The following is a 23643-nucleotide window of genomic DNA, read 5'->3' on the forward strand; positions in this document are numbered from 1 at the left end:
AAGTTTGATGATAATGTTTAACATTTCTTGTACATATTCTCCTATATTTTCTTTTAAATTTATAATTTGCCTACCACTCTTAAGACTTTGAGCTGGTACTGATTTGGGGGATGGGATGGGATGGGATGAAGGTCTAATTCCATTCATTATGGGGGTGTGATTGTCTCATCATTGTACATTAATCACAGTCTTTGGCTCACTGCTCTGCAGTGCCACGTTTGTCACAAGTAAAACACCAATATATGTGAGTTTTTCCTCACTTTTGTGCTCTCTGCTCTGTCCTATTGACCTGTCCATTTATCTCTGAAGTGGTGGCACACTACACTGATTATTAGAACTTTATAATACATTTATACATACATAAGAAAACAAGCTCTCTCTCTTGTTCATATAGTTCAATAGTCATGGTTGTTCTTGGCCATTTGAGTTTTGTACAAAATTTAGAATGAGTTTATTAACTGCCATTAAAAAGTCCTATCAGAATTTTAATTGTGATTCAATTTACATCTATAACGAAATTTGACAATAGACATCTTTTCAACATTGTGTATTCTGATTGATGGACATTCTATTTCCTTCCATTTTAAAGAATATCATTAGTTTAAGTGTTTCAGGTATTCCTAATGTCTCATAATAAATTTTTATACCTTCATTCTTTGTAGGCTGACATGTCTGAAATTAACCTCTAAAATAAACCAGGAGGAAGAAGACAAAGAAGAGAAGGAGGAGGAGGGGAGGACAGAGCAGGAGAATGAGGAGAGGAAGAGCAGGAGGGGGAGAGGGGAGAGGGAGGCAGGGAGAGGGGAGGGAGAGGCAGAGGCGGGGAGAGGGGAGGGAGAGGCAGACGGGGGGGGGGGAGGGGAGGGGAGCAGGAGGGGGAGAGGGGAGGGAGAGGCAGACGGGGGGAGAGGGGAGGGGGAGGCAGACGGGGGGGAGAGGAGGGGAGCAGGAGGGGGAGAGGGGAGGGGGAGGCAGACGGGGGGAGAGGGGAGGGGAGCAGGAGGGGGAGAGGGGAGGGGGAGGCAGACCAGGGGAGAGGGGAGGGGGGAGGCAGACGAGGGGGAGGGGAGGGGGAGGCAGACGGGGGGAGAGGGGAGGGGGAGGCAGACGGGGGGGAGAGGAGGGGGAGGGAGAGGGGAGGGGGGAGAGGGGAGGGAGAGGCAGACGGGGGAGAGGGGAGGGAGAGGGGAGGGGGGAGAGGGGAGGGGGAGGGGAGGGGGAGAGGGGAGGGGGAGACGCGGGGGAGGGGGAGCAGGAGGGGGAGAGGGGAGGGGGAGGCAGACGCGGGGAGAGGGGAGGGGGGAGGCAGACGAGGGGGAGGGGAGGGGGAGGCAGACGGGGGGAGAGGGGAGGGGGAGGCAGACGGGGGGGAGAGGAGGGGGAGGCAGACGGGGGGGGGGGAGAGGGGAGGGGGAGGCAGACGGGGGGGGAGAGGGGAGGGAGAGGCAGACGGGGGGAGAGGGGAGGGGAGCAGGAGGGGGAGAGGGGAGGGGGAGGCAGACGGGGGGAGAGGGGAGGGGGGAGGCAGACGGGGGGGAGAGGAGGGGGAGGCAGACGGGGGGGGGAGAGGGGAGGGGGAGGCAGACGGGGGGGGAGAGGGGAGGGAGAGGCAGACGGGGGGAGAGGGGAGGGGAGCAGGAGGGGGAGAGGGGAGGGGGAGGCAGACGGGGGGAGAGGGGAGGGGGGAGGCAGACGGGGGAGAGGAGAGGGAGAGGCAGACGGGGGGGAGGGGAGGGGGAGGCAGACGGGGGGGAGAGGAGGGGAGCAGGAGGGGGAGAGGGGAGGGGGAGGCAGACGGGGGGGAGAGGAGGGGGAGGCAGACGGGGGGGAGAGGAGGGGAGCAGGAGGGGGAGAGGGGAGGGAGAGGCAGACGGGGGGAGAGGGGAGGGGGAGGCAGACGGGGGGAGAGGGGAGGGGGAGGCAGACGGGGGGGGAGGGTAGGGGGAGCAGGAGGGGGAGAGGGGGAGGGGGAGGCAGACGGGGGGAGAGGGGAGGGGGGAGGCAGACGGGGGAGAGGAGAGGGAGAGGCAGACGGGGGGGAGGGGAGGGGGAGGCAGACGGGGGGGAGGGGAGGGGGAGGCAGACGGGGGGGAGAGGAGGGGAGCAGGAGGGGGAGAGGGGAGGGAGAGGCAGACGGGGGGAGAGGGGAGGGGGAGGCAGACGGGGGGAGAGGGGAGGGGAGCAGGAGGGGGAGAGGGGAGGGGGAGGCAGACGGGGGGAGAGGGGAGGGGGGAGGCAGACGGGGGAGAGGAGAGGGAGAGGCAGACGGGGGGGAGGGGAGGGGGAGGCAGACGGGGGGGAGGGGAGGGGGAGGCAGACGGGGGGGAGTGGAGGGGAGCAGGAGGGGGAGAGGGGAGGGAGAGGCAGACGGGGGGAGAGGGGAGGGGGAGGCAGACGGGGGGAGAGGGGAGGGGAGCAGGAGGGGGAGAGGGGAGGGGGAGGCAGACGGGGGGAGAGGGGAGGGGGAGGCAGACGGGGGGAGGGGAGGGGGAGGCAGACGGGGTGGGGGAGAGGGGAGGGAACAGAAGCGGAAGCCGCAAGAAGGCAAAGATTCCGTCTGCTCTAAGTCAGGGCAGAGCACTTACATTTCCTTTCCGCTAACTCACCGTTGCAAATGCCACTCATAGAAGTGAGCAATGTGCTTTGTTCATGCTGAAATAAAAACACATAAAAAGATGAACAACATTATAAAAATTCATTTCTGCCCTAAAAAAGAACATCATTCTTTTCTCCATAATAACACCAACAGAAAATGGTCTCCAATAATTATTTTCCCTAGCCCTTTTTTCAGAATGATAAATACAACAAACTGAAATAGTAAGTCCTAAGTTTATGTTAGCTTAGCTGATAATTTATCAAGTCAGACTCTCCTTTTTAGAACATTTTTTACAAGATTGTTTTGATTTTTATATCAGGAAGTGAACATTTACATGTGTCTTTCATATATGTATCCAATCAGAAATTAACCTCATTAACACAGCACTCTCAAAGAGAGAGCCACCAAACGCATTTCATATTATACAAAAGTCAGCTATTCATTTAGTATGAGGTCCATGCATGTTGCTATAAATGGCAGTATTGTATTTTTTATGGCTGAGTAATATGAAGTAAGCCAGACAAAGAAAGATAAATATCATATAATATAACATACACAGGGAATCCAATTAAAAAAATGATACAAAGGAACTTACATACAAAACAAAAACAGACTCACAGACGTAGAAAACAAATTTACAGTTACCAATGGGAAAAGGGTTGGGGAGGGAGTTTTGGATTAACATACACACACTACTGCATATAAAATAGATAAACAAAACATACTGTATAGTACAGGAAACTATACTCAATATTTTGTAATAACCTATAAGGGAAAAGAATCATAAAAAAATGATATATACGTATGTGTAACTGAATCACTATGCTGTACACTTGAAACTAACGAATTATTGTAAATCAACTATACTTCAATAAAAACAAATAATTTTTTAAAAAATTAGCTGTTCATCTGAAGTTTCATGAAAATGTCTAAGAAAAAGAGATTCCTGATTTATGGAAATGCTAGAGAATGAAAAATGACTTTATATCCTACAATTAAACTTTTTGAAATTAAAAATAATTGATGCCTCTAAAATTATAACAGGATATATACTTCTCAAAAACTTATTGTTGTTACTGTTCATGATGATAGCAATTGTTATTTCTTGAGTACTTACTACTTACTGTATCCTAAGAACTTTACATTAATCATTTCATTATCAGAATAATCCTGTGAAGTTACTGATATCATTTTCCATTTGAAAGTTGGAAAATTTTTAAATTTGGAAGACTTCTAATGATTGAAATGGTTAAATAATTTGACCAAAATCACAAAGGTAGCAAGAATTAAGTTAAAACCTAAGTTCATGTCTTTCAACTCTGTACCTCTTGCTCCAGACTGCTACATTATACTACTTTCCCATGAAATCAGTTTTCATCTTGGAGGGTGATCATAGAATATCAATTTCCCTTTTTAATACCCACTGTGTGTGTGTTAGCCGCTCAGTCATGTCCAACTCTGCGACCCTATGGACTGTCGCCCACCAGGCTCCTCTGTCCATGGGATTCTCCAGGCAACAATACTTGAGTGGGTTGCCATGCCCTTCTCCAAGGGATCCTAGAACCCAGGGATCAAGCCCCATCCAGGGATCGAACCCACGTCTCTTAAGTCCCCTGCACTGGCAGGTGTGTTCTTTACTAGCAGCGCTACCTGGGAAGCCACTGGTACTGCATCCACTGGCCCAGCTTATGTATTTTAAGTCTGATTCTGACAGTTACCAAATAATTTCCCCCAGGTTATTTTACATTTCTAAGTCTCAATCCTTTTTTTTTTCTTTTTGTAACATTCAGGTAAAGTCAGTTACATCATGGGGCTGACGACAAGTATGTTAGATAGCCCAGGTAAAGAGATGAGCCCCTGAAAGACAGTCAAGGAATGTGAGTTTCCTTTCCCTCCTCTTAAAAATACTTTGTCAGAAATCCCTTCTGCAGAAGAATTTCAAATTATTTATATAAATACTCCACCCTCAAGAAGGTGGAGCATGATTCCACTTTCCCTAAATACAAGCTGCACACAGTGACTCGCTTTCAAAGAGTTCAGCATGCAAAAGGCGAAAGAAAGTAGTTTTGTAGGAGAGAAACCTGATAAATACTACCTCATCCAGAAGATCAAGATTAATATCTACAATGAGAAATAATGTTGATATTATGTACCCTTGATACAATGTGATGAAAATGGCACTTCACCTCTATGGTTTCCTCCTTAAAAAACCCATATCCCCAGTGCTATCACAAGAAAAATAAGAGATAATTTCAACAGAGGGGCATTCCTCAAAATATCTAACCAGTACAACTCAAAAGTGTCAAGACCATTCAATAAAGGGAAAGCCTAAGAAACTGTCACAGTCAAAAGGAAACAGGACAACTAAATGTAACATGATATACTGGAAGGAATTCTAGAGCAGAGAAAGGATATCAGGTAGAACTACGTAAATCTAAATAAAGCATGTGTGCTAAATCGCTTCAGTCCTGTCCGACTCTATGCCACCCTATGCACTATAGTTCGCCAGGCTCCTCTCTCCATGAGATTCTCCAGGCCAGAATACTGGAGTGAATTGTCATGCCCTCCTCCAGGGGATCTTCCTGACCCAAAGACTGAACCCACATCTCTTAAGTCTCCTGCATTGGCAGATGGGTTCTTTACCACTAGCACCACCTGAGAAGCCCAGATAAAGCATGGACTTTACTTAATGATAATGTATCCATATTGGTTGATTGATTTAATAAATATATCACACTAATGCAAGATGTTAATAATAGAGGAAACTGTGTCATGTGGGGTACATATAGGAACTCTCTCTCTATACAGGAACTCTGTATACTAACTACTCGATTTTTCTGTAAATCTAAAAAACTGTTCCAAAAACAAAGTGTAGTTTTGAAAAACATCTTGTCTGAGCAAAAGAAAACTTTAGATAAATGGTAGATTGAAACTTCTTTTGCAAAATGAGAGCACAAAATGGTAACAAATAGTGAATACCTATAGCTCTATATAATAGCGAGCACAAATCCATCAAACACTAGCAGCCTGAGATCCTTCTAAGCTTCTGCATTCAGGGTGATATTTAATGGTGATACACAGGCTCAGTGGTTAAGAATCCGCCTGCCAATACAGGAGTCACAAGACACGCGGGTTCAATCCTGGGTCAGAAAGAACCCCTGGAGTAGGAAATGGCATCCTGCTCCAGTACTCTTGCCTGGGAAATCCTGTGGACAGAGGAGCGTGGCGGGCTACAGTCCATGGGGTCTCAAAGAGTTGGACACGACTGAGCATACAGTAAGTATAGCAATATAAAAGCATATCATTATATAACCTAACAGAGGGCACTTTTTCAATTCTTGTTTTGAATGGGATGTGAATCTTCCTGCTCTGGAGTGTTTTCAATGTCCTTCCATCACCACCATCTGTTGAAAACGCAGCTGTCAGAGAAGAGAAGATCGAGGCCCTGGCAGAGCACTCCAGTGCAGGGCACAACCGTGAACCGCTTTGTGCAGGCTGATAAAGGGAGGCAGAGCTGCAGGAGAGAGCAACTGATGCAGACGTCTTACTCTAAAACTGAACTTGGAATAAGTGCACGGTCCTCAAGACAAGTAGACATCCGTGACAGTGTCTGACAAGAATAATACGAAATGCCCCAAAGAGCACTCAAGCTCAAGACTATCCTTTTAGTCATTCCAAGTAAAGGTTTATCACAGGTTCCTCTGAGAGCAGAGCTTCAAAATTGCCATCTGAATCCTTGGAGTTCCTTTAAAATTCACAGCATACAAATATACATACAATATTTGCATCATTATCATTATAGTAGAACTCAGTTTCAACAAATTCTTCCTCACCATCATAAAGTTCTGGGTTGAAGAATCCTTTTGAGTGACTTCATCTACTAATAACCTAAATTCAATGAACCCTGTTTGATTTTTAGACTCAATTTTCTGAAATCCCAAGTAGGTAAAATCATATATGTGGAAACTTCTCACAGAAGACTGTGTTAATGAGATTTGTTTCTAAGATATACTAAAGGTAAACACATGTCATTTTGTAATTTCTGAAAACAAGTTGGAGCAATCTTAATCTTGCAGGAAAATAAGGAAAACACTATCAACTATTGATAAATAATTAGTTGTAAGAATTCCCATGTCAGGTTCTCTACTAGAAATGATAAAGCCCACAATTTAGTATATTATTTCAAGAAGTAAGCTTACATTTTGGAAAAATAAGACCACAAGTTTCTTGTAGGTTAACTAGATTACATGAAGCTCTAGACAGATTTTCCCATAATGCTGTTATACATGGTTATGAGCTTAAAGTCAGCTACAAGAACATACCTGTCTCATATACAGGTATAGAATGGCTTTGTGATTAAAAACAGGCCTAATATAGTAATACAACTTGAATCATTCGGTATATATCTCCCCCTTTAGCATAAGAGCAAGTTCTTCTCAACCCCAAATCACAGGCGGTGGCTCCTAATATTCCAATGAAAGTGACATCTAAAAGAGCTCAGTGAGCGGTAAAGAAGGTCCGGAGATATACAGGCAGAGCCATCTTTGTGGGCCAGAGTCCTGCGCAGTCACATAAGACCTCAAGCTTAGAAGGGTCTCTCATTTGGATTAATGCTGTGCTGTCACCATTTTGAAATTCCTAACAGGTGCTGAACAAAGAGCTTCACACTTTCATTTTGAACTGTGCCCAGCAAATTTCATATCCAATCTTATGTCTAGGGTCTCTGCAGTGTGGATCAGCATGAGGCCTGGGGTAGACACGTCAAGCTTCAGAGACAGGGATGTGGAACATGAGGCCTGGGGTAGACACGTCAAGCTTCACAGACAGGGATGTGGAACATGAGGCCTGGGGTAGACACGTCAAGCTTCACAGACAGGGATGTGGAATTAGTCCCTGAGACACCAGAAATGAGAGGAGTGGTCTCCTATGCATCTGACTGACAGAAAGATAGCATATGCTCAAGGGTATCAGAGAAAGAGGAGGACTTCGTGACCTACGATAGTCAAAAAACTCTTCATTCAGAGCGTATTATTTGTACTCAATCAAACCAGTAAGACTAGCTAAGATTTATAGTATTAAGTAGGCCAGGCACTATCTAACTTCTTTGCATATATTAACATATTTAATTGTTGGTAGTACTGATTAGAAAACTTAAATAAAAAAGATTAAATAATTTGGTTAAGGTCTGATACTTTGGCGACCTGATGCGAAGAGCTGACTCATTTGAAAAGACCCTGATGCTGGGAAAGATTGAAGGCAGGAGGAGAAGGGGACGACAGAAGATGAGATGGTGGGATGGCATCACCGACTCAATGGATGAGTTTGAATAAACTCCGGGAGTTGGTGATGGACAGGGAAGCCTGGCGTGCTGCAGTCCATGGGGTCTCAAAGAGTCGGACACGACTGAGCAACTGAACTGAACTGAACTGAAGGTCTAGTAGCTTCTAAGTGGCTTACCCAGGCAGCTTAGCTCCAAAGTCTATGCTCTTAATATTGCAGAGGGCTTAAGGATTCAAATGATTATGCATAAACTCTTTCTCATGCACATTTTATTTGCTATCTCTGTTAACTGAGATAATATGTGGAGATAAAAAATGATGGCAATGTAAGACAATGTTATCACAATGAGGCCAACAGTTTATACCTCTTTGAGTCATCTACTATATTCTCTTTTAGAGGCAGACCTAACTCTTCTTTCGCTGGGTAAAAATATGCTTTAAGTGAATTGTCTTATTTATTCCTCCCAGGGTTATAGCACCTAGAACATAGGCTTCCCTGATAGCTCAGCTGGTAAAGAATCTGCCTGAAATGTGGGAGACGTGGCTTCGATCCCTGGGTTGGAAAGATCCCCCGGAGGAGGGCATGGCAACCCAGTATTCTTGCCTAGAGAATTCCATGGACAGAGGAGCCTGGAGTTGCAAAGAGTTGGACACAACTAAGTGACTAAGCACAGAACAGCACAACACGCATGTCCTTTAGATACATGATGAGTTAATGAGTGAATGAACAAACAAATGAACAAGAACAATTACCTAAAAGCTAACTACAAACCAGATAAAAACTACAACATAATATAAGCTTTTACTGAGGGAAGAGGCCTCTAAACATTTTTACAATGTATTATATTTACATGATTCCTTTTTGGGGTATCAAGATATAGGATTACCTATAGCATAATATAATCAAAAGAGTTGACCTTACCTTTCTGATTTCATCAAATGGTTGGTTTCCAGTATTTTCTTTTTGGATTATGTTCATTATATCAGTATGAAATTTCTTTGCATTCAGAAAAACAAGCGGGTTGTTTATTGAGATAATTTTCACCTGCTGCAGGGTTTCCTTTTAGAGAGAGAGAGAAAAAAAGAAATGAACAGATTCAGAGTTCTGAATGAAATAAATCCTACAATGAATTGAAACCCTGTAAGTCCAACTGTCACTCAATCATAATTGACAATTTCTTTGCTGATGTTTTCATTATTAAAAATTGTCGGAGGACTTAATATACTACTATACTTCTCAAGGAAAATATGTACTTCTTCTTTACTAAGAAACTTTAGCAATCATTAGATAAGTCTGTAGCCTTTCAGAAAATATCCCTTATTCCTACTGAGTTTTGGGGAGGCAAAAGACTATCCAAAGAGTATCAGAAAGACTTCTCCTCCTAAAAGTACCTCTTCCACTCAATCCAGAAATTTAAAATTCCTTTGCCTAGCCATCCGGTACTTTTTAAAATGAAAATATGGCCTGAAAGGTCAACTGTCAATCATTTATCTGATAATGATGTAGCCTTCCTTTGCCTGGAAGTCACCTTACAAGTGATTGATAGTTCTAATTGGGAGAAAGAAACCAAGAGGTATTATCAGGAAGGTACTTTCACTTTGGGCAGGCCTAGATTATATTGGATTGCCAGGATGTAGGCAAGACATGAAGAAATGGAGAAGGAGAAATTTCAATACAAAATTTGTCTACTGCAGCCATTTGCCCAGGTCTTCCTGGCAATACCCTCTTCTCAGATGGTAAAGAATCTACTTGCAATGTGGGTGACCTGGGTTGCGAAGATCCCTTGAAGGCAGGCATGGCACACCACGCCAGTATTCTTGCCTGGAGAGTCGCCATGGACAGAGGAACCTGGCGGACTACTGCCCATGGGGTCACAAAGAGTAAGACGTGATGAGTGACTAAGCGGACCACAGCACCATGACCTTTGGAGCAGGGGCCTATCTTAGAAGCCGAGAGAAATGTAAGCTCTATGAAATGTTAATTCCTCACCAACTAAATAAAGCAGTACTCCTTCAGACACATACAGACGGAGATAGAAAGATTGGAAAATAATAGATACTGTGAATTTGGATAATTCATTTAACCTCTCTTAGCTTCCTTGTTTTTTAAAGTAGGTAATTTTTTTAACAAGTTCATCATTAAATAAGTCTGAATTCATTTTTCCCACATGGTATTGTACCTGGTCATCTGTTGAAACTGCTTTCTTTTTTTTTAAACAGATATTAGTTTTAAAAAGTCATAGATACTGTGAGTTCTGTAAGTTAAGTTCCTTTGTTTTGACTTACAAGCTTCAACTTCATCACAGAATAAAGAACATAGGCCCAAGAAGGCATAATCAGTCACACATACAGAACAGTATTGTTTTTATAATTTGAAGCTTTCTGAATGGACAGGTTCAGTCCTGATGTAACTATAAAAAGATTATTTAATGAATAGACTGAAAATAGTACAAATGTTATTAACTTTAATCATTAGTAGTGTAAACAGCCTTATGTTATTAATTGTTATTCAAACTTAAAAACCTATTTTTGAATCCCCAAGAAAGCAGCAGGCATACACAATCATGTCACCTTGTACTTAGGAGAGTGTCCATTTATATTTCAATAGAAACTTTGGTTTTAGCAAGGAATCACAAACATTTAAAACAATGGTTTTAATTGTCATTTTAAGTGTATCACAGGGGAAAGTGTACTTTAATTAAATATACATACAAGTGATGCTGGCAAGGTTGAAAGCTATTCCTAATTTTGATAACTCTAAAAACTAGTTTGTACATGACAAGAAAAAGAGCAATTTCTTTGAAGCAAGCAAACAAAAAGTTCATGGTGTTTTGTATCCAACAGTATGCCTGTTATGACAATAACATACAAACTGAGCACCCTAGATCTCTCTTTATATCCTAAAAAAATGGGTATTTACATTATTCATGGGCTGTACCAAACGTAAAGAAAGATCAATTGTACACTCACCCCTTAGTCAGGATAAACTGTCCTGGGGTGTACAGCTTTACACTATCATTAAAATTGTTTGCAAAAGGAACAGAGAACTAAACAAAATAAAACATCTTTCCTTGAGAGTGGGGAATCTTTTATTTGCTGTTAAAATCAACAAATACTATTGATAAAGTAAAAAAAAATGGAATGGGGGCCCACAAACATTATCTAAGTAAGCTGAGCAATACACATTACAGCTTTGAAAATAAAAGCTATATATGTTACAAGTCCCAAGTAGGCAGTGTCAAAATGACATCTATTTCCTTGCTCGCTTTGTGATCATAGCCCTTGGAGGCACTTCAGGTCACACTGCACTGCCTTTTCTCTGCAGGCTGTAAACTCTGAAGACAACACTCAGTGTCTCATCCGCACTCATCAGGGCGCCTGCTTGCCAAGCTCTCCCCAATAACCGGATGCAGAGAGTGACCAACTGTCTCTCTGCAAAAACGTCTATCCGTCTTCAAACACCCGATGGGCTCTGCATCTAAGGTCCAAATCATGCTTTCGGAGAGATCTGCAACCACTTCTGCACCAAGTGCAGAGCACGACTCTCTGTCATTTTCAAATCCCAGCCAAAAACACCCTCATCAGGGTCAGGCCACAAAAGGTCACCAAGACGATCTTGATCTGGGTCACCGATTGGCTGCATAATTCACCAAATCCGCTCCACAGACTGGAGATCTGGCGACAATCCTCCATGACAGCAGAATATTTTCTCATCCAGGATGACTGCTATCCATAAACAGTTAAAGTAGTCTGCGAAAGTTTTCCATACTTTAACGATATATCTTCTTTTGATTCATGATAAAATCCCTAAATTCTACTGATACTGTCACATTCGTGGTTTCCTCTGAGAACAAAACAATCAAGAGATACTTGGTTTTGTAAGCCAGTAAGACGCAGAGTGTCCAATGACTGCTTTCCCTTGTTCACATAGTCCCCAGGAAACAGGTAATTGCTTCTGGAGGGAAACCACTGTGCTCAGAAAGTCACAGCAAATCATATAGGATTGCCCATGGATATCACCGTGTATTTTGAATGGTGCTTCCAGTCCTAGTAGGATAGGCTGACTGAGAAAGCTCTCTCAGGACTGTAATAACCACAGTCCTCCAATTTCATGCCCTTGTAGCCGAACATTCTTGCCAGGCTTGGACCCTCTCCCTTGCAGCAGCCATGGGATGATGCTGTCAGTGTTGTTCATCTAGATCCGCCATCGCCTTCCCATGGCCGCTGGCCCCCCTGGGATCCTCAGGTCCTTCCCCATCCCAGCAGCACAGAGACGGCGCTGCAGCAGCCGCAGAAACCACAGCCGCCCCCATCACCCCCAGCGACTCTGCTCGTGGCCTCCTCCTCCTTCCCCTACTGGAGTAGTGAGAGTTAAGCAGGGACATTTTAAACCAGATAATCTCAAAAAGTTTCTAAAGCCACACAACTGCTCAAGCTCCAGACAGTGAGGACATTTATCACAGCTAAACAATTCAAGAAAATAAAAACCTTTACGTTACCAAAGGAACTTTTAATAAAGAGGCAATCTCTTAAAAGACAAAATAAAACATTTGGCCTGTTGTGTTTAGTTATGACAAATCTCCCGCATCTTAGATTGTCTCATTAATCTCACCATATGATTGGGCCAGTATGTTTTAAGTTAGTGTGCTTTTTAAAGATAAGCTTTTATTAAGGAATGGAGTTGGGCCAGAAAAGAAATTCTCAATAGAGTTGAAGTCCCTGAATAGAAAGAGACCTTCCAAACTGTTTCATATGAAGAAGGAGAGGGAGAGAGAAGGAACAGATCACCACTACACTTGACATTAGCTTAAAACTCCACCGAAGAGTTCATATTCAAGTCTTTCTCTTAGTGTTTTCCCTCTTAGTTTTGATATAAAACATTAAAAAACCAGTGAGGTGCAATATTCTAATAAAATTAAGATTTCCTGTGGCACAGTTATTATTCGGGTAGGTAACTAGACTGGAACAAATCAAGGGCAAGACATGGAGAGACTGTGGCACTTTCATCTTCCTGCAAAGCCCCTTATTCATTTTCTCATACATTTAGCCTGAGGAGAAGGTATGGATTAGGTACCGTTTATAATGAGTGATCTTTAAACTGAAAAATAGTTAAATTTGAATTCTGCTTCAAAGCTAAGAATGTCAAGACTATGGCACACAGCTGCATGTGTGGGGTGGATACACAGAGGCCTAAGTCTGGGATTTGGCACCTGAAAAATTTTAATGAAGAAAAGAAAGGGACAGGAAAGAAAGAAAGGTAACATTGGTGGAAAACTTGAGTCTGGGACACCTTCAAAGTCTTTGAACTCTGATAGCTTTCTGTGAAGCAAATCTTTCCATACCTAATAAAAACACAAGCCATTTCCCTGGGTATCAGAGAAGGGCTCCTATTGCTTACGTTTTACTTCCAGTCTACTCAGAAATACCCTGACACTGATCCTTCTCTAGGAGGTTAGTTCTGTCTGTTCTGAGGACAATCATTAGGTATTAAAACAAGTAAAAATGAAAAATAAAGATAAAAAAGGTTAGTCAAGCATCACAAAGCAGTTTCAAAGTAAGGCCAATTTTTTTAATTGACAAGAATTTCAGTCAACATTTTCTTTCTTCACCTTAAACTTGTATCGTCCTTCAGAACAAGAAGCTAGAAATCAAACACAATTGGCCTGCCTAAACATGGATTGCGTGTGAGCCTGCTAAGCCTCTTCAGTCGTGTCTGACTCTGTGCAACCCTATGGACTGTAGCCGGCCAGGCTCCTCTGTCCATGGGATTCCTCAGGGAAGAATACTGGAGTGGGTTACCATGCCCACCTCCAGGGAATCTCAGACCCAGGGATCGAACCTGCGTCTCTTACGTCTCCTGCCTGGGCAGGCGAGTTCTTTACCACTAGCGCCACCTGGGGGCGAGATAATTTAATAAGTTATTTCCTTAAAAAGGTGTCCACTGTGCAAGAAACCAAGCCTAGAGTCGTTAATTACGCCCTACTGATAAGATTCATTGACTGTGTTAACAAATACCATGATCCTACTTTTCTTTATTCCCTTCCCTCTTCCCTGTCTTCCTCCATCATTTAATTTGGAATAGACTTAGTTTAGTTTGACTGTTATATGTCAATATAAACTAATAGCTCAGATGGTAAAGAATCTGCCTGCAATGCAGGAGACCCTTGGGTCAGGAAAATCACCTGGAGAAGGAAATTTCAAACCACTCCAGTATCCTCGGAGAATTCCACGGAGAAGAGTCTGGTGGGCTACAGCCCATGAGGTCGCAAAGAGTCAGACACAACTAAGTGACACACACACAAACTAACAGACATGTCAGATGGAAAAGAGGTTTCCAAATACTTGAACTAATCTGGACCACGATTCTGCTGTGAACTGTATTTTTATGTACCATGTTATTCTATTATTTGACTGCTGATACAAAATTTCTGTTGTTGTTCTATTGATTTGTTGCATGTTGATTGCCATATATATAGTGGTCACATATACTATTAAAAGTCTAATGTATGACAAAACCCACTGCAATGTTGTGAAGTAACTAGCCTCCAACTAATAAAAATAAATAAAAATAAAAATTAAAAAAAGTTCAAATTAATCAAAAATAGAATTATCATTTTAAAATTAGTAATTTATCTGCTTCTTATATCTTGAAATTATCTGACCTACAAAAATTATTAATTACACAAAGGAAAAGGAAACTAAACTTACATCATCCATTTCTGTCTTCATTTTAAATTCCATTTCTTTCATATTTTTTGTACTCAGAGTCTTTGCTCTAGAATGAAAGCATATATAAAATATATAATTTGCAAGTTACTACATTAACCATGAAGAAGTAAAAAGGATGAGTCACTTCATTATAACAATTAGAAAGTATCTAGACTGGTTTCCACACTACATCCCAACTGTTCATAAGACACTGGTAAATGTGTATCTCTCTGGGACCCTCACAAATAAAGTAACAGCACAGACATCTAAACTGAGATTTTTAAAATGTAGTTTATCTCACCTGAACTCCCAGCTATCATATCTTCAAGGTGTAGGAGGTGAATTGACAAAAAAGAGGGAGCAATGAGGGAAAAGGCTAGAAAATATATGGTTTGTCAGAAATCTTGTGTAAAATACAGGAAGTAAAGAGGAAATCAATAGCAAGATAGGATCAGATAACAATGATATATATATATATATATATATATATAGAGAGAGAGAGAGAGAGAGAGAGAGACACTCTATAAGGAGTTCATGTTCTGAGCCACAGTCAGCTCCCACTCTTGTTTTTGCTGACTGTATAGAGATTCTCCATCTTCGGCTGCAAAGAATATAATCAATCTGATTTTGGCATTGCCCATCCAGTGATATCCATGTGTAGAATTGTCTCTTGTGTTGTTAGAAGAGGGTATTTGCTATGACCAATGCGTTCTCTTGGCAAAACTGTTAGCCTTTGCCCTGCTTCATTTCATACTCCAAAGCCAAACCTGCCTGTTACTCCAGGTATCTCTTGACTTCCTACTTTTACATTCTAGTCCCCTATGATGAAAGGACATCTTTTTTGGTGTTAGGACTTGTATGTCTTCACAGAACTGTTCAACTTCAGCTTCTTTGGCATTGGTGGTTGGGGCATAGACTTGGATTACTATGATACTGAATGGTTTGCCTTGGAAACAAACAGAGAACATTCTGTAATTTTTGAGACTGCACGCAAGTACTGCATTTCAGACTTTTTTTGTTGACTATGAGGGCTACTCCATTTCTTCTAAGGGATTCTTGCCCACAGTAGTAGATATAATAATGGTCATCTGAATTAAATTCACCCATTTCAGTCCATTATAGTTCACTGATTCCTAAAATCTCAATGTTCACTCTTGCCATCTCCTGTTTGACCACTTTCATTTTACCGTGATTCATGGACCTAACATTCCAGGTTCCTATGCAATGTTGCTCTTTACAGCATCAGACTTTGCTTCCATCACCAGTCACATCCACAACTAGGCATTGTTTTCACTTTGGCTTCATCTCTTCATTCTTTTTGGCGTTATTTCCCCACTCTTCTCCAGTAGCATATTGGGCACCTACTGACCTGCAGAGTTCATCTTTCACTGTCATATCTTTTTGGCTTTTTGTACTGTTCATGGGGTTCTCAAGGCCAGAATATGGAAGTGGTTTGCCATTCTCTTCTCCAGTGGACCATATTCTGTCAGAGCTCTCCACCATGACCCGACCCTCTAGTATGCAGGTCAAGAAGCAACAGTCAGAACTGGACATGGAAAAATGGACTAGCTCCAAACTGGGAAAGAAGTACACCAAGGCTGCATATTGTCACCCTGCCTTTTTAACTTATGCAGACTACGTCATGCAAAATGCCCGGCTGGATGAAGCAAAAGCTGGAATCAATATTGCTGGAAGAAATATCAATAACCTCAGATATGCAGATGACACCACCCTTATAGCAGAAAGTGAAGAAAAACTAAAGAGCCTCTTGATGAAAGTGAAAGAGGAGGGTGAAAAAAACTGGCTTAAAACTCAACATTCAAAAAAAAAAAAAACACAAAACTCAACATTCAAAAAACTAAGATCATGGTCCCATCACTCCATAGCAAATAGATGGGGAAACAATGGAAACCATGACAGACTTTCTTTTCATGGGCTCCAAAAATCACTGCAGATGGTGACTGCAGCCATGAAATTAAAAGATGCTTACTCCTTGGAAGAAAAGCTATGACCAACCTAGACAGCATATTAAAAAGCAGAGACATTACTTTGCTGACAAAGGTCCATCTAGTCAAAGCTATGGTTTTTCCAGTAGTCATGTGTAGATGTGAGAGTTGGACCATAAAGAAAGCTGAGCAATGAAGAATTGATGCTTTTGAACTATGATGTTGGAAAAAACTCTTGAGAGTCCCTTGGACTGCAAGGAGATCCAACCAGTTCATCCTAAAGGAAATCAATGCTGAATATTCATTGGAAGGACTGATGCTGAAGCTGAAACTCCAATAGTTTGGCCACCTGATGCAAAGAACTGACTCATTGGAAAAGACCCTGATGCTGGGGAAGACTGAAGGAAGAGAAGAAGGGGATGACAGAGGATGAGATGGTTGGATGGCATCACCGACTCGATGGACATGAGTTTGAGCAAGCTCTGGGAGACGGTGATGGACAGGGAGGCCTGGCGTGCTGCAGTTCATAGGGTTGCAAAGAATGAGACATCAGTCAGCAACTGAACTGCACTGATAGACTCTATAACAACTGAATCTATAGAGATAAAACTTTAATTTTTAAGAGTACATTATTTCACAAAGAATTTCAAAAGAAGGATAAGATATGAGTGGAAGCTTTATCAGATGCTAAACACTGAGCAAACAAAAAATAATCAAAATATGGAATGCTTTACAGATGTTTAGTAAAAAACAAAAACAATGTACTTTTTAATAAGTTATCTGGAAAAAGTAGCTAATTAATACAACTTCAGAAAAATTAAATGTATTGAAGCCATTTAACTTTTCAAATGATTACACTGCTATATTGTTTGGGTCTCATTAGAGACTATATTCATTCCCTTAATTAAAAAAAAGTAACTCTATAATGCAGTATATGGCTATGAGGCTAATTAATTCACTTTAATAGTTTTTGTATATTCTATTTTATAGTTATAACAAAATATTTCTCCTCCATTAAGGCCATTTCTTCTCCATTAAGACTAACATTGTTATATATCACATGTAGATAAAAACTTTTGTTTCTAGCTTTAAATCTAAAAGCATGAGATTATAATACCATCTATTCCACAGAAATAAAAGTAACTGCCAACACCATTTATTTTGCTGCTGTGTCAGAATAAACAGCATTTAAATAATATCTTACCTTGGGAAGCGACCGATCACGATAGCTACGGTACACACAACACCAAACAGCAGCCCAATGTTGGCAGCAAAACATACTGTGAATAAGTATGTGCTGACCCATATGCCCTGGAAGAGAACAGGAGACAGAGTGTATGGGTCCTTTCATATGCTCATCGTCCTCCTGATTGCTAAGTTCTCACAGTCTTGCTCTACAACATCCCTGTGATGAAAGCTCTCAGCGAGAATGCATCATTTAAGGAGTAATAGACCAAGCCCAGGGAAGCTGACAAGATGGCAGAGGACTTGGTGGATGTGGAGTACATCTCCGTCCACAATGCATCAGGAATACATCTGCAGATGGAGATCCCACAGAGCGCCAGCTGAGTGCTGGCAGGAGTCCCTGACCTCTGGAAAGGAATGTAGATCCACACAAAATGGGAGGACAGGGAATCCTGGCCTGCAGAAGTCCATGGAGTCACAAAGAGTTGGATACAACTTAGTGACTGAACAACAACAGAGGAAGAAGAGAGAAAGAAAGGGCCTGAGAAAAAATTCTGTAGCAATTATAGTTGAAAACTTCTCTAACATGGGAAAGGAAATGGCCAAACAAGTTTAAGAAGCACAGAGAGTTTCATATAAGACAAACTCAAGGAGAAACACATCGAGACACTTATTAATCAAGCTAACAAAAATTACACCCAAAGAAAACAATACTAAAAGCAAGAAGGGGAAAAGCAACAGGTAAAATAAAGAGAAGCTATATAAGGTTAATAGCTGATCTCTCAGCAGAAACTCTGCAGGCCAGAAGGGAGTGGCAAGATATATCTAAAATTATGAAAGGAAAAAACTTACAATCAAGATTACTCTACCCAGCAAGGATCACATTCAGATTTGAGGCAAAAACCTAAAGCTTTACAGACAAGCAAAAGTCAATTCAGCACCACCAAATCAGCTATACAACAAATGCTAAAGGGATTTCTAACAACAGGAAACCCAAGAGAAGGAAAAGACCTACAAAAATAAACTCAGAACAATTAAGGAAATGCCCAAAGAAACATATACACCAATAAGTACTTTTAATGTAAATGGGTTAAATGCGTCAACCAAAAGACATAGACTAGCTGAATGGATACAGAAATAAGACCCTTATACATGCTCTCTAAAAGAGAACCACTTCAGACCTAGGGGCACATACATATTGAAAGTGAGAGGATAGAAAATGTATTTCAGGCAAATGGGAATCAAAAGAAACCCAGAGTAGCAATTTGCATTTCAGACAAATAGACCTTATAAGCAATTCGCATATCAGACAAATAGACCTTAAAATAAAAAACATTACAAGAGGTAAAGAAGGATGATGCATAATAATCAAGCTATCAATCCAAGAAGAAAACAGAACATTGTAAATAGTCATGCATCCAACATAGGAGCACCTCAACACATAAGGCAAACATTAACAGGCATAAAAGGGAAATGAAGAGCAACACAATAATAGTAGGGGACTTTTCCACCAATTGACAGGTCTTCCGGGCAGAAAATTAATAAGGAAACACAAGCTACAAATTACACATTAGATCAGATGAACCAAATGGATATCTTCAGAGCATTCCAGCCAATGCACTGGAATACACTTTCTTCTCAAGTGCACATGGAACATTCTCAGGATAGGTCACATCTTGGGTCACAAATCAAGCTTTACTAAATCTAAGAAAATTGAAATTGTAACAGGTATCTTCTCTGACCACAATGCTATAACAGTTGATATTAATAATAGGAAAGAAACTGTAAAAAAGCACAAACACATGGAGATTTAAACAATACACTTCTTAATAGCCAATAGGTTACTAAAAAGATTTCTTAAATACCTTTAGACAAATGACACTGAAAACACGATGACCCAAAACCTATTGGGAAGTTCTAAGAGGGAAGTATACAGCAATGCAATCCTATCTCAAGAGATAGGAAAAAATATCAAATAGACAACGTAATGCAACTGGGAACAGAACAAAAAACAAACAAAAGCATAGTAAGTAAGTAGAAGTAAATAAATCATAAGATGAGAAAAGAAATAAATAAAAAAGAAATGAAAGAAAAATGCCAAAGATCAATAAAACTAAAAACTGGTTCTTTGAGAAGAAAAACAAAATTCATAAACCATTAGACAGACTCATCAAGATAAAAAGAAGGAAGACTCAAATGAACAAAATTAGAAATGAAAAATTAGAGATTGCAACAGACAGTGCAGAAATACAAAAGATCATAAGAGACTACCACGAGCAACTATATGCCAATAAAATGGACAACCTAGAAAAAAAATGGACAAATTCTTAGAAAATTACAACCTCTAAGAATGAACAAGGAATAAACAGAAATACAAACAGATCACTCTCAAGCATGTAAATCACAATTGTGATAAAAAAAGAAATCGCCCAAAAACAAAATCCAGGGCTACATGGCTTCACAAGTGAATTCTATCAAATGTTTAGAGAAGAGTTAAAGCTGTTGCTCCTTAAATTCTTCCCAAAAAATTGCTGAGGAAGGAACACTAATGAACTCATTCTAGAAGGCCACCATTACTCTGATGCCAAAACTGGAAAAGACATCACAAAAAAGGAAAATTACAGGTCAGTATCAAAGGTGAACATAGATGAAAAATTTCTAAACAAAATTCCAGCAAACAGAATCCAATGACACATTAAAAACATCATGCACCATGATTAATTAGGGTTTAATCCTACGGATACTTCAATATATACAAATCAATCAATGTTACATACCATATTAACAAATTGAAAGATAAAAATCATATGATATTTTCTATAGATGCAGAAGAAGCTTTTTACAATATTCAGCACCCATTTGTGATAACAATTCTTCAGAAAATAGGCATAGACAGAACCTATGTCAACCTAATAAAGGCCATATATGAGAAACCCACAGCAAATATTATTCTCAATGGTGAAAAGCTGAAAGCATTTTCTCTGAGATCAGGAACAAGTCAAGAGTGCGCACTGTCACCATTATTTTTCAATACAGCTTTGGAAGTCCTAGCCATGGCAATCAGAGAAGAAAAAGAAATAAAAGGAATCTAGATGAAAAAAGAAGTAAAATTCTCACTGTTTACAGATGACATGGTACTATACATAGTAAATCCTAAAGACACTACCAGAAAATTACTAGAGGCTATCAATGAATTTAATAAAGTCACAGGATAAAAAAATCAATACACAGAAATACCTTGCATTCTTATATACGAACAATGATAAATCAAAAGAAAAATTAAGGAATTAATTCCATTCGCTATTGCAACACATAAAATGAAATAAAAGACCAAGGAATATACCAAGGAGACAAAAGACCTGTATGCAGAAAATTAAGACACTGGTGAAAAAAAATCAGAGATGACATAAACAGATGGAGAGATATACCATCTTCTTAGACAGGGAGAATAAATATTGTGAAAATGAGTATACTAACCAAAGTAATTTAGATTCAATGCAAACTCTATCAAATTAACATTGACATTTTTCACAGCACTAGAACAATAAGATTTACAATGTCTATGGAAACATAAAAGACTCCAAATAGCCAAAGCAATCTTGAGGAAGAACAATGGAGCTGGAGGAATCAATTTTCCTGACATTAAACTGTACACTACAGCTACAGTGATCAAGACAACATGGTACTCACAGGTCCAACTGCCTCTCAGAGTCCTTCCTTCTGGCACACATCTTGGCTGAACAATGCGTGTGCCACCAGGAAACACCAGGAAGGAGTCAGAATGATTGACCAAAGACATCCTGGAAAGTAATACTATCACCATAAAACCTAAGACTGTGAGCCACGTGGCAGAGCAGTTCCCCTGGATTCCTTTACCCTACTGCTCTCCACTCAGGCATCCCTTCCTAATAAAGTCCCTTGCATTGTCAGAAAAAATGAATAAACAAAAGAGCATGATCCTGACACAAAAACAGAAACACAGAATGATGGAGAAATGACAGCCTCTTCCAGAAGTCATGCTGGGAATGCTGGACAAGTGTAAGTACATGTAAAAAAATGAAATTGGAACACTTCCTAATACCGTACACAAAAATAAACTCAAAATGCATTAAAGACCTAAATGTAAGACCAAAAGTCTATACAACTCTTGGAGGAAAACATAGGCAGAACACTCTTCTACATAAATCATAGCAAGATCCTCTTTGAGCCACTTCCTAAGTAATGAAAACAAAAATAAGCGTAAACAATTGGGACTAATTTAACTTAGAAGCCTTTGCACAGCAAAGGAAATCATAAACAAGATGAAAAAATCCTCAGAATGGGAGGAAATAGTTGGAAATGAAATAGCTGACAAAGGATTAATCTCCAAAACATATAAGCAGCTCATGTAGCAAGCTCAATACCAGAAAAACAAACAATCCAATCTAAAAATGGGCAGAAGACCTAAACAGACATTTCTCTGAAAAAGACATACAGCTGGCCAGAAAACACAGGGAAAAAAATGCTCAATATCACTCATTATTAGAGAAATGCAAATCAAAAGTACAATGAGGTATTACCTTACACTAGTCAGAAATGCCATCATTAAAAAATCTACAAAAAATAAATGTTGGAGAGGATGTGGAAAAAAGGCAAACTTTTTTCATTGTTAATGGGAAAGTAAATTGATACGGCCCCTATGGAGACATTATGAAGATTTCTTTACAAACCAGGAATAAGAATACTACAAGACCCAGATATATATTAATATATGCAAGGTAGGTATCTAGTGGGAAGTTTCCGGATAACACAGGAAGTTCAAACTTGTGCCCTCTGACAACCAGGGGTGGTGGGATGGGTTGGACAGTGGGAAGAAGGTTCAATAAAGAGGGGACATATGTATCCTTATAGCTGATTCACATTGTTGTATGGCAGAAAGCAACACAGCACTCTAAAGCAATTATCCTACAATTAAAAATAAATTATATATATTTTTATAAATTAAATTGTATATGTGCGTGTGTGTGTGTGTGTGTGTGTGTGTGTGTGTGTGTGTGTGTGTTAGTCACTCAGTTGTGTCCAACTCTTTGTGACTCCGTGGACTGTAGCCCACCAGGCTTCTATGTCCATGGGATTCTCCAGGCAAGAATACTGGAGTGGCTTGCCATTCCCTTCTCCAGCGGATCTTCCAGACCCAGGGATCAAACCCTGATCTCCTGCATTGTAGTCAGATTCTTTACGATTTGAGCTACAGGGAGGCATATATATATATACACACACACATACCACATAACCAACCTGTTTCACTACTGGGTAATTACCTGAGAGAAATAAAAATATATGTTCACACAAACACACACACAAAGTCCAGAAATAAAGAAACAAATCCACACTCCATCAGACTCCCTGTGGCAGAGGTTAATGGAGTAACAAAGTGAAAAAGTTCAGTCTTTTATATGGAGATGTTGCCAACTGCTAATTTAATCCTCACAAACACTTTATTTAAAATCTGTAAATTGTTGGTTTATGTGTTTGGTTCAAAAGCATGCCATAATTTTCCACTATTTTCTCATTCAATGTAATAATATTACAAATAAAACTGTGAATAGTTTTGATCATTTTCAATAGCATTCTCTTTTCTAGGATTGCTATAAAAAGAATTAAGGTTACTAATTTACTACTAATGATGCATAAGGCTCTCTATTTCACTTATTAGGGTATAGTTGGTTTACAATGTTTTGTGTTTCTGTTGTACCACAATGTGAATCAGCCTGTAAGTATACATCACTTTGCCAACAAAGGTCTGTCTAGTCACGGCTATGGTTTTTCCAGTGGTCATGTATAGATGTGAGAGTTGGCCTATAAAGAAAGCTGAGCACTGAAGCATTGATGCTTTTGAACTGTGGTGTTGGACAAGACTCTTGAGAGTCCCTTGGACTGCGAGGAGATC

The 23643-nt window shown here is 40.6% G+C and overlaps 1 protein-coding gene and 1 pseudogene across 1 annotated transcript in view; both read right to left on the bottom strand.

Annotated features, from left to right (window-relative positions):
- SLC26A7 (solute carrier family 26 member 7) overlaps positions 1 to 23643 on the bottom strand; it is a 135149-nt gene that overhangs the window by 28853 nt on the left and 82653 nt on the right. The window contains exons 11-14 of the mRNA XM_020870031.2: positions 17734 to 17840; positions 14584 to 14650; positions 8798 to 8935; positions 2607 to 2652 (exon numbers count right to left, since the gene is read on the bottom strand). Of these exons, the coding sequence (XP_020725690.2) occupies positions 2607 to 2652; positions 8798 to 8935; positions 14584 to 14650; positions 17734 to 17840 (358 nt within the window). The remainder of the gene's footprint in view (positions 1 to 2606; positions 2653 to 8797; positions 8936 to 14583; positions 14651 to 17733; positions 17841 to 23643) is intronic.
- Positions 11126 to 12083, bottom strand: LOC110122510 (serine/threonine-protein phosphatase PP1-gamma catalytic subunit pseudogene; annotated as a pseudogene).

The sequence above is a fragment of the Odocoileus virginianus genome, chromosome 15 (genome assembly GCF_023699985.2).
Source record: "Odocoileus virginianus isolate 20LAN1187 ecotype Illinois chromosome 15, Ovbor_1.2, whole genome shotgun sequence".
NCBI classification, from domain to species: Eukaryota; Metazoa; Chordata; class Mammalia; order Artiodactyla; family Cervidae; genus Odocoileus; species Odocoileus virginianus.